Consider the following 11,090-nt stretch of genomic DNA (forward strand, 5'->3'; position numbering starts at 1 on the left):
AAATTTAAGAACTGAAAAAAAATATCTGAAACCCTTAACGAATGAGAACAAGAAAAAAAAATCTATATATTAAAAGGCAATTCAGTATGAGCCTCCAAGTTCATTGGAAGAAAACTTCCGACTGACCAAGGCTCTATAAACCAACAGATCATCGACTACACATCATTCTCGGCAATGAAATCAAGAGATACTGAAACTCTGGTGCCGACGAGGCAGGAGGTTGCCAAGGAAACTGGAGGATTCTTCAGGAAAGGTCGAGTACCAACACCTCGAGGCCCTCAGCGGTCCGCCCTCAAGTTTTATTTATTTATATATTTACCTTCAGGATGCTCAATGGCCGAGCAGATTAGTGTGTCGCTCCTTGCGGCGGCATTTCAAACACTGCCGCCAGCGAGTTGGACCAAGGGCATGGTTCATACAAAGTCCTTCTAGCCTCCTGATAGGGGGAGATTTGGGACGTTAAACCGATTCAATCACCTTTATTTGTGTATGTATTTACCTAATTGTAGTATACAGGACAGGGGTCCTGCCTCCTGTTCTCCAATTTTCTAACATACCTAGACTCAAATTTATGTATGGTTCAAACCTAATATGTTTTTTTAATTTCCAGTTATCATATTTAGATTTGAAATCATATTTAGATTTGAACTCGTGTATTATTTGAGTTTGGGCTATATCACCTAAACTATTCCACATATACATCTATAAGGAAAACTGTAATTCTGCACATCCTTTCATCATGTGGTCTTTCTTAATTCACTTCCATGACTTTTTAAAGCCCTCCCATCTTTAACCAGGAGATGTCTTCTATCAATGCAACCTGGTCACATTAGTGACCTGAACGCTGTAATCATGTCACCTCTTCCTCTTCGATCTTTCAAAGTTGGTAGACCCAGTGCTTTTAGTCTTTCCTCATATGGTTTATCTGCCAAGCTGGGGACCAGTTTGGTTGCTGACCTTTGTATTCTCTCAATCTTGCTTATATCCTTCACTCTGTGTGGGGATCATTCTACTGGCGTATATTCCAGTCTTGAACGTATCAGGGTTTCGATGATTTTTTCATAATCTCTATCTATAAAATGGAACGCCACTTTAATCTTCTGTAGAAGTCCGTATGTCGCTCCCACAATCCTGATGGTATATTTGTCAGGTGACAGGTTATCTTTTATCAAGACTCCCAAGCCTTTCTCCTATTTTGCTTTTGTAATGTGTTCACTTTCCAAAGAATATTCTAAGGATGGCCTTTTGCCACTATTGCCCATTTCCAGTACTTTGCATTTTTTGGTATTGGGCTTTATTTCCCTTTCTTGGCTCTAGATCTTTTTGCAACATTCTACCGTCCTCATTTTTCACTCTTCTCATGATTTTTGCATCATGTGCAAACATGTTGGCATAGCTTGTTGTTCCTTCCATCATGTCGTCATTAACATCCACAAGAAACATCATTGGTGCAAGCACTGAACCCTGTGGTACTCCGCTCGTTACTGCTCTCCACCTTGACATCTTGTCCTTTACTACTGTCTTCATGTATCTTTCCTTTAAAAAGTATTTAATCCATTCTAATAATTTGCCTCTCAGTCCTCCAACATGCTCCAATTTCCTTAAAAGTCGACTGTGAAGTACTTTATCAAATACTTTTTCTAGGTCCAGGTACAAGCAGTCCACTCACCCCTTTCTCTCTTGCAGCATATCAATCACTCCCGAGTGTTTAAAAGGTTCGACACATATGACCTTCCAGATCTGAAGCCGAACTGTTTGTCAGAATGTTCATCTTTTCAAGATATTTGGTCCATCGATCTTTCACAATCCTTTCACATAATTTTTACTATTGTGCTACTTAATGATACTAGCCTATAATCTAGTACTGTTTCCTTGTTTGTCTGTGAGTGTGAGTGTGAAGGCAATGCTGCGAGTCATTTTCCTCATATCTAACATCTTCCGTATCGGTTGAACACTGGTGGCATCACCGAAAGCGTGCTGGTCTCGCATTTACTTAATTGTGGGTCTGAATCCTGCACTTCTCTCCGACACTACTGCCACCTGACAATTCTATTCACCTTTGTGAAATCCTTTGGGTAGGTCTGGGAATTTCACAAGTCCAAAGATGGCACCATGAATGTTAAATTCTGTTTCCTGTGAAGCAAACGCTCACTTGAGAAACACCCAACTCAGGTGTGAGGGTTGCTGAATGTTACTGACAGGTACACCAAACCCATCTCACAATGTAAATATTTTCTTTATTGTCGAATGTGATATATTTTCCTATGAAACATTTAGCTTACAGTTTGGTAATTTTCTTGAATAAATACAAAAATCCTGAAGAATTCTGAGCAGGTCAAACTTTTTGCTCATGACATTTAGCATGTTTTACGTTTTACTTTTCTTTATTTCCTACTTCTAACCTCATATATTCATCTATTCATTTACTCTTTCCAGGTGAATCAGGAGACTGGAAAGTCTTGTTAACTCCAGAACAAGAGAGGAAGATCATGATGTGGATGGAGTCGGGACTGAAAGGGATGAACCTCAAGTTCAAGCATATGAGGAGAGAGTGACCTCCCCACCTTCAGTATGGAGCCATCTCTCGATTGACTAAACTCGCCGGGTTGTTATTCGTACCTGTATTAGTGTATAGTACTCCAAAGTTGACAACTAATTTTGAGTCTTTTTTCCGCTGTGACGGCATCCTTTTGGCTCCTTTTCCAAGTTTCTAAGTTTTCTAAGCTGCTTAATTCTAATCTTTTTCTAGAACTGTTCAATGACATTCGCGCTGTTTTACATTTATATTTTAACAAAAATATCTTTACTTTTTAATGTGAAGATCATTAAATATTTGTTTTTTCTACACGAGTATTTTTTCGCCTTTTCTGACTTAGAAAATTTGTAGGATACATGCTATGTTTTGAACAGCATAGTAGGATATAAGTTACAATCTGAATAGAATGGTAGGAACTACATTCTGAAATGGCCTGGTAAGATAGAAGCTACACTATCTCCCAAATTTTTTATGGTAATGAAAGCAGATGGCGGATATGACACAATGATGAACCTAATGAAGATGTCAATGAAACAAAGTTTAAATCGCTTGGGCACACGTCACATGAAAGACTATACAATTCCAAAACGTGATGGTGGACAGAACTCAATGAAAGTAGAGGTAGAACTGGTTTACCAACATAGTAGTTAATGAATGGAATAGGTTTAGTAACCTTGTAGCGAGCAGTGAAAATATTGGTTGTTTTAAGAGAAGGTTAGATAACTTTAAAGGTCAACTGAGAAGGTTTTGGATTTCTTTATTTTTTATTTCATGTAAGAAAATATAACTCAGAAGTTAGAATTAACTCTGTGGGACGGTCACCTAGATTAACTTATACCGTCAACATTTCGCATGAAAAGGGACAGGAAATCTGTCAGAAGTCATAATATTCTCCACAGGGATTCAACTTGTTTGACTCTCAAAAAAAAAAAAAAAAAAAAAAACAGACTTTAATTTCGTCGACTCCAATTGACAAGACGTGGTCATAGGCGTATTAGGCTTGATTCACACTATCGGTCCGGTCCAATATTGTCTCATTAATTTCAGTGGAAGCATTCACACTGGCGCTCTCGCTCCGGTTTGGCTCCAGTCACGGTTCCGTCAAAAGATATTTTTACTGGAGCGAGAGCGGACCGTGAGCGCCAGTGTGAACTCCGTTGCCACGGTCCTACTCCACTCCAGTCGAGATTCAGCCATTATATAAGCAAGTACTGTTACCTTCTGTCCTACCAAACCATGGATAATCCAAAGAAAACGCCACAATGTGATCATGAGAAAGTTAGATAAATGATATAAATACATTTTCTTTTTATTTATCACTGATACAATGACAATGCGTACAGCTAGGATATACATAAGCACCAACTGAATAAAATATAACGGCGGTGACCAAAATGACCCAAAAACCAGAAAAACTCATAGGGGGTACCCCGTGGAATTTCGGGCAAAATCCGAAGGGCAGCGATTCCGTCCAAACTTGCGCCACAAGTACACAGTGGCACAGGGTGTCCATCACCCTTGACCGCGGAATCCTCACACCAAGGGGATGCCCGTCAGACCCATCCAAAGTTCCGCCAAATGACGTTTATGCCTGTAAAAGGGATACCGTGCCAATGACTGCTGTGCCATTGCACTAAAGGGCATCCCAGGCCCCCCCGGACCTGTGCCCGTCATAGCGGCTAAATCGCTGGCGGTGACCAAAATGACCCAAAAACAGAAAAAAATCAAAGGGGGTACCCCGTGGAATTTCGGGCAAAATCCGAAGGGCAGCGATTCCGTCCAAACTTGCGCCACAAGTACACAATGGCACAGGGTGTCCATCACCGTTGACGCCGGAATCCTCACACCAAGGAGATGCCCGTCAGAGCCATCCAAAGTTCCGCCAAATGACGTTTATGCCTGTAAAAGGGATACCGTGCCAATGACTGCTGTGCCATTGCACTAAAGGGCATCCCAGGCCCCCCCGGACCTGTGCCCGTCATAGCGGCTAAATCGCTGGCGGTGACCAAAATGACCCAAAAACAGAAAAAACTCAAAGGGGGTACCCCGTGGAATTTCGGGCAAAATCCGAAGGGCAGCGATTCCGTCCAAACTTGCGCCACAAGTACACAGTGGCACAGGGTGTCCATCACCCTTGACCGCGGAATCCTCACACCAAGGGGATGCCCGTCAGACCCATCCAAAGTTCCGCCAAATGACGTTTATGCCTGTAAAAGGGATACCGTGCCAATGACTGCTGTGCCATTGCACTAAAGGGCATCCCAGGCCCCCCCGGACCTGTGGCCGTCATAGCGGCAAAATAGCTGGCGGTGACCAAAATGACCCCAAAACAGAAAAAACTTCGGGCAAAATCCGAAGGGCAGCGATTCCGTCCAAACATGCGCCACAAGTACACAGTGGCACAGGGTGTCCATCACCGTTGACCGCGGAATTCTCACACCAAGGGGATGCCCGTCAGAGCCATCCAAAGTTCCGCCAAATGACGTTTATGCCTGTAAAAGGGATACCGTGCCAATGACTGCTGTGCCATTGCACTAAAGGGCATCCCAGGCCCCCCCGGACCTGTGCCCGTCATAGCGGCTAAATCGCTGGCGGTGACCAAAATGACCCAAAAACAGAAAAAAATCAAAGGGACCCCGTGGAATTTCGGGCAAAATCCGAAGGGCAGCGATTCCGTCCAAACTTGCGCCACAAGTACACAGTGGCACAGGGTGTCCATCACCCTTGACCGCGGAATCCTCACACCAAGGGGATGCCCGTCAGACCCATCCAAAGTTCCGCCAAATGACGTTTATGCCTGTAAAAGGAATACCGTGCCAATGACTGCTGTGCCATTGCACTAAAGGGCATCCCAGGCTCCCCCGGACCTGTGACCGTCATAGCGGCTAAATCGCTGGCGGTGACCAAAATGACCCAAAAACAGAAAAAAATCAAAGGGGGTACCCCGTGGAATTTCGGGCAAAATCCGAAGGGCAGCGATTCCGTCCAAACTTGCGCCACAAGTACACAGTGGCACAGGGTGTCCATCACCCTTGACCGCGGAATCCTCACACCAAGGGGATGCCCGTCAGACCCATCCAAAGTTCCGCCAAATGACGTTTATGCCTGTAAAAGGGATACCGTGCCAATGACTGCTGTGCCATTGCACTAAAGGGCATCCCAGGCCCCCCCGGACCTGTGGCCGTCATAGCGGCTAAATCGCTGGCGGTGACCAAAATGACCCAAAAACAGAAAAAAATCAAAGGGGGTACCCCGTGGAATTTCGGGCAAAATCCGAAGGGCAGCGATTCCGTCCAAACTTGCGCCACAAGTACACAGTGGCACAGGGTGTCCATCACCGTTGACCGCGGAATCCTCACACCAAGGGTCTGCCCGTCAGAGCCATCCAAAGTTCCGCCAAATGACGTTTATGCCTGTAAAAGGGATACCGTGCCAATGACTGCTGTGCCATTGCACTAAAGGGCATCCCAGGCCCCCCCGGACCTGTGCCCGTCATAGCGGCTAAATCGCTGGCGGTGACCAAAATGACCCAAAAACAGAAAAAAATCAAAGGGGGTACCACGTGGAATTTCGGGCAAAATCCGAAGGGCAACGATTGCGTCCAAACTTGCGCCACAAGTACACAGTGGCACAGGGTGTCCATCACCGTTGACCGCGGAATCCTCACACCAAGGGTCTGCCCGTCAGAGCCATCCAAAATTCCGCCAAATGACGTTTATGCCTGTAAAAGGGATACCGTGCCAATGACTGCTGTGCCATTGCACTAAAGGGCATCCCAGGCTCCCCCGGACCTGTGGCCGTCATAGCGGCTAAATCGCTGGCGGTGACCAAAATGACCCAAAAACAGAAAAAAATCAAAGGGGGTACCCCGTGGAATTTCGGGCAAAATCCGAAGGTCAGCGATTCCGTCCAAACTTGCGCCACAAGTACACAGTGGCACAGGGTGTCCATCACCGTTGACCGCGGAATGCTCACACCAAGTGTCTGCCCGTCAGAGCCATCCAAAGTTCCGCCAAATGACGTTTATGCCTGTAAAAGGGATACCGTGCCAATGACTGCTGTGCCATTGCACTAAAGGGCATCCCAGGCCCCCCCGGACCTGTGGCCGTCATAGCGGCTAAATCGCTGGCGGTGACCAAAATGACCCAAAACCTTGTGTGTACCCTTCCCACAAGTAGAGGGTGGGATAGGGTACACACCAGGGAAGGCAGCACAATCGTGAGACCAAGGGTGTGGCGGTGAGAGCCCTGGAAAGTTGTGCCTTTTGACGTTTATGCCTGTGGCAGGGATACCGTGTGCCTGACTGGTGTGGGATTGCACTGCAGGGCATCCCAGGCCTTGCCGGACCTGTGGGTGTCATAGCGGGTAAATCGGTGGAGGTGACCAAAATGCCCCCAAAGCAAAAAAATCTCAAAGGGGGTACCCCATGGAATTTGGGGGGAAATCCGAAGGTCAGCGATTTGGTCCAAACTTGCGCCACAAGTAGAGGGTGGGATAGGGTGCACACCAGCGAAGGCAGCACAATCGTGAGACCAAGGGTGTGGCGGTGAGAGCCCTGGAAAGTTGTGCCTTTTGACGTTTATGCCTGTGGCAGGGATACCGTGTGCCTGACTGGTGTGGGATTGCACTGCAGGGCATCCCAGGCCTTGCCGGACCTGTGGGTGTCATAGCGGGTAAATCGGTGGAGGTGACCAAAATGGAATTTGGGGGGAAATCCGAGGGTCAGCGATTTGGTCCAAACTTGCGCCACAAGTAGAGGGTGGGATAGGGTGCACACCAGCGAAGGCAGCACAATCGTGAGACCAAGGGTGTGGCGGTGAGAGCCCTGGAAAATTGTGTCTTTTGACGTTTATGCCTGTGGCAGGGATACCGTGTGCCTGACTGGTGTGGGATTGCACTGCAGGGCATCCCAGGCCTTGCCGGACCTGTGGGTGTCATAGCGGGTAAATCGGTGGAGGTGACCAAAATGCCCCCAAAGCAAAAAAATCTCAAAGGGAATTTGAGGGGGAAATCCCTGGAAATCCCTGGAAAGTTGTGCCTTTTGACGTTTATGCCTGTGGCAGGGACACCGTGTGCCTGACTGGTGTGGGATTGCACTGCAAGGAGAAAGTCAATGCCGTTGTCTATTGCAAAGTTCTAGAAGAGAAAATAATACCCTGGATGAAAGATAAGGCTAGTGGCAACCAGTTTGTCTTCCAACAAGACTCGGCTCCAGCCCACACAGCGAAGAGGACCACCAACCTTCTCGAAGGGTCAAATGTGCAGTTCTGGAACAAAGAGTTGTGGCCCTCAAATTCGCCAGACCTAAACCCTTTAGATTATTATTTTTGGGCGCGAATTGAGGCCAAGGCATGTGACAAGCCACACAGAAGTATAACAACCCTGAAGACAGACATCAAGAAGACTGTGGGTTCATTATCAAAGTCTGAGATCATCAACGCTATATCCAAGTTTCGTAAACGCGTTGAAAGCGTCATAACAGCTGAAGGTGGTTACATTGAATGAAATCATTGTTCTTATTGCCTTTTCTAAATATACTGAAAATTTCATAACTCTGTTTATTATAACCCAAGATATTAATCTTAAAACATGTGATAAGAAGTTGTACGGATTTATCTGTTAGACCCTGTACATGGCGTCTGCCTGCCTGAACCAAGTCCTCCCCTTCCTCATTTCCTTCCATTTCCCTCAGTAATCCCTCCCCTTCTCCTTTTTCATCACCTCCCCACTACACCACGAGCTTTCCCCTTCCCTATAAATACAACACAGGTAGGCTACTTCCTTGTCGTTGTGATCCTCGAACTTCTTGGATAAGTCCGGAGTCCGAAATTCGCTGCCACTTTGACCGACGTGTGTGTATGTGTGTGTTTGTGTGTGTGTGAGAGAGAGAGAGGAGGGGGGGGGTAAGCCACCTTCAGTAGTCGGGCACTGGTGTTGAAGTGCTGTATCTTGCTGAAATGCCTCTTGCCATTTCATCCAGGACCTTGGAATTAGAATGACAACAGATGGGCTTCTTGGTGGTTGTGGGATGGATCCCCTTCTTATCAGGGGGAAAGGGTCTTTTGGTATATGTGTTTTTCATAAGCCTGTGCCTGTGATTTATGTTTTCCCTGGTTACCTTGGGCTTTAGGCCAAGACATGGGGCATGACATAGACTATGACTCCATCGTGGGCGTAGGTTTGAGATTAGGCCTTCTGGCACGGATCTTGGGCCTTCTATGTGAATTTTTGGCAAGGAGCCTATTTTTACGTGGTAGTAAAACAACCATACCATTTCTCGTTTTTATTCAAAAATTAAAATGGCACATATCTGCATGCAATAACAGTGACATGAAATTGGGCATAACCAAAGAAATTGTATAATAAGAATTATATCTTATCAACATTATTATTATTACTATTAGTATTATGCTTTTTTACCTACAGAACCGTTAGTGCTGTGTCTACGTCAACTGGTGACGTCATGTCGTCGTCTCGGCTAGCTGCTCTGGTGTACTCTTCGGCCAGCAGGTCGCCGTCGGTTCAGGATAGGGATAAGAGTCGTGTTCAGAACAGGAACAAATCTTAACAAATCTACTTAACCGAAAAAATTAAGAAATGTTCAGAAAAATCTCAGAAAAGGTATGGGAAAAGTTAATTTTTATTATTATTATTATTATGTTTAGTTAGAGTTAAAATCCAACATTTTTTTTTTATCTTTTTTTTCCTAGGAACGAGCCAAACCCCCTTTTATAACAGTAGATTTCACCAATTCGTTATATGTTGCACTTTGTTTCCCTTAGCAATAGATATATAATAGGAAATACGTATAAATTCTTGAAATATTATTATCATCAAACGATGAACACAAATGTTACGATTTTCCCTTTTGATTGAAAAAAATATTCTTCGATAAAAAGCCAAATAGATCAGAGGAACCACACCAAAACTCCGTTTTCTCTGATCTCGTTTTCAATTACTTCAGCTAATGAAAAAGTCCTAAATTTTTTTATCAAATTCAAAGAATTGGTTGATTTCATAGAAACCGCATATTAGATTTGTATTCATAATAACGTTTGTATTTAAGAGTAATTTTTTTCTGGCTGAAATAGGAGCATTTAAAGTAGAAGATGTATTGGACAAGCGTAAGTAATATTTGGATAAAAAAATACTAGAATGTGACCTGAATACCTTGATTCCAAGGCGAGCATCGCTCTAGTTGTGCTAACTAGAGAATAGCGAATAGTTAGGCATAGGTTCCCCCTAACTAGTAATGAACTGCAATCTTAGAACTGTTCGCAACTGAGGAAGTTTGACAGCTGATTGCGAGATAGAAGTTTTGTGTTAGTTAGTGATCTTAGTGTGTTAGTTCGCTAAAAATACAGAGACCTTCCTCTAGTGTGTCCTAACATATTAACAAAGTTAGTTTTCGCCTCGTCTATCCAAGGTCACTGAAAAGTTAACTAGGCAAGTCAACTAGGCGGCTCGGCGCTGAAGCTGTCGTTCAACAACAGCGTAGACTAGATTTCTAGAATCAGCCCGAGTTGTTTTCTCAGTATATAACTCCCAAAAGGATAGAAATATATAGTTATCAGTTAAGTTAACTGCAACCGGGTTAAGGGCCGCTGTGGTTAGGGTGGATGGGGAGGGGATGGGGAGGGGGAAGCAAGTCCTTATGTCCGATTTAAAAGTACCGACGGACCAGTCAGATTCAAACCGTCGACTACGTCAGTCTGGTTCAAAAAGAGGGTAACGGTTTTAACGGTTTTTAACCGTCGACGAGTCGGTCTGTTATATACGTGTTGCGAGTCCGGTTCGGACCGTCTTCGAGTCTCCAAACTCGAGAGTGGTATATGCTTTCAAAATATGAGTCCTTTTGTGTGTTTCGAAACGCCTAGTCGTCACAATTTAAACGTTTTACTATGGCGCATCTTGATTCAACGTCTTCTGGTCAGTCGGGTTAGCAAACCGTCGACTTGTTCGAACCACGGACGATGAAACGTTTATTTACCTATTTATCTTTTTGGTCCATCAAGTTTGGTTCCGAAACGCGTCATCTTGGTTTGAACTATTTACGAGTTTATTACATTTATTTATTTTTTCTTTCTATCTTAATCCTTGGGCGTATCACAAATGGTGCTACAACATGCCAGACACCTTGCTAGTTGTGCGTAAACTGCGTGTGTGTGTGTGTGTGTGTGTGTGTGTGTGTGTGTGTGTGTGTGTGTGTGTGTGTGTGTGTGTGTGTGTGTGTGTGTGTGTGTGTGTGTGTGTGTGTGTGTGTGTGTGTGTGTGTGTGTGTGTGTGTGTGTGTGTGTGTGTGTGTGTGTGTCTGTGTGTATGTGTGTATATATGTGTATGTATGTGTAGCGTAGTGTAAGTGCAGATGTGTGTATCAGGGATAATTGAGAATCGTGGAAGGGGACATGGGGAAAGAGACAAGGGGTGGAAGAGATCAGGAAGGTGAGTACGGGTAAGAGCAAGAGTAAGGTTAAAGGGTGTGGAGGGGGGAGGGAAGGAGAAGATTTGGCTCCTGGACGCTTTAAACGATGGTTCCTATCAGAAACAAGTCACT

The 11,090-nt window shown here is 44.8% G+C and overlaps 1 protein-coding gene across 1 annotated transcript; it reads left to right on the forward strand.

Moving 5' to 3' along the window:
• The first annotated feature begins 42 nt into the window (after positions 1–42).
• On the forward strand, positions 43–2,806 carry LOC143021741 (uncharacterized). The gene is made up of 2 exons (XM_076179434.1): positions 43–253; positions 2,437–2,806. Exons 1-2 carry the CDS (start codon positions 175–177, stop codon positions 2,553–2,555), a joined length of 198 nt encoding a protein of 65 aa, XP_076035549.1. The 5' UTR covers positions 43–174; the 3' UTR covers positions 2,556–2,806.
• The last annotated feature ends 8,284 nt before the right edge of the window (positions 2,807–11,090 follow it).

The sequence above is a fragment of the Oratosquilla oratoria genome, chromosome 42 (genome assembly GCF_046742065.1).
Source record: "Oratosquilla oratoria isolate Oo_2021 chromosome 42, ASM4674206v1, whole genome shotgun sequence".
In the NCBI taxonomy this organism is placed as follows: domain Eukaryota; kingdom Metazoa; phylum Arthropoda; class Malacostraca; order Stomatopoda; family Squillidae; genus Oratosquilla; species Oratosquilla oratoria.

Coding starts and splice junctions, on each gene's coding strand:
- LOC143021741 (XM_076179434.1), top strand. CDS start 175: ATGAAATCAAGAGATACTGAAACTCTGGTGCCGACGAGGCAGGAGGTT. Junction 254..2,436: donor TGGAGGATTCTTCAGGAAAG/GTCGAGTACCAA, acceptor TACTCTTTCCAG/GTGAATCAGGAGACTGGAAA.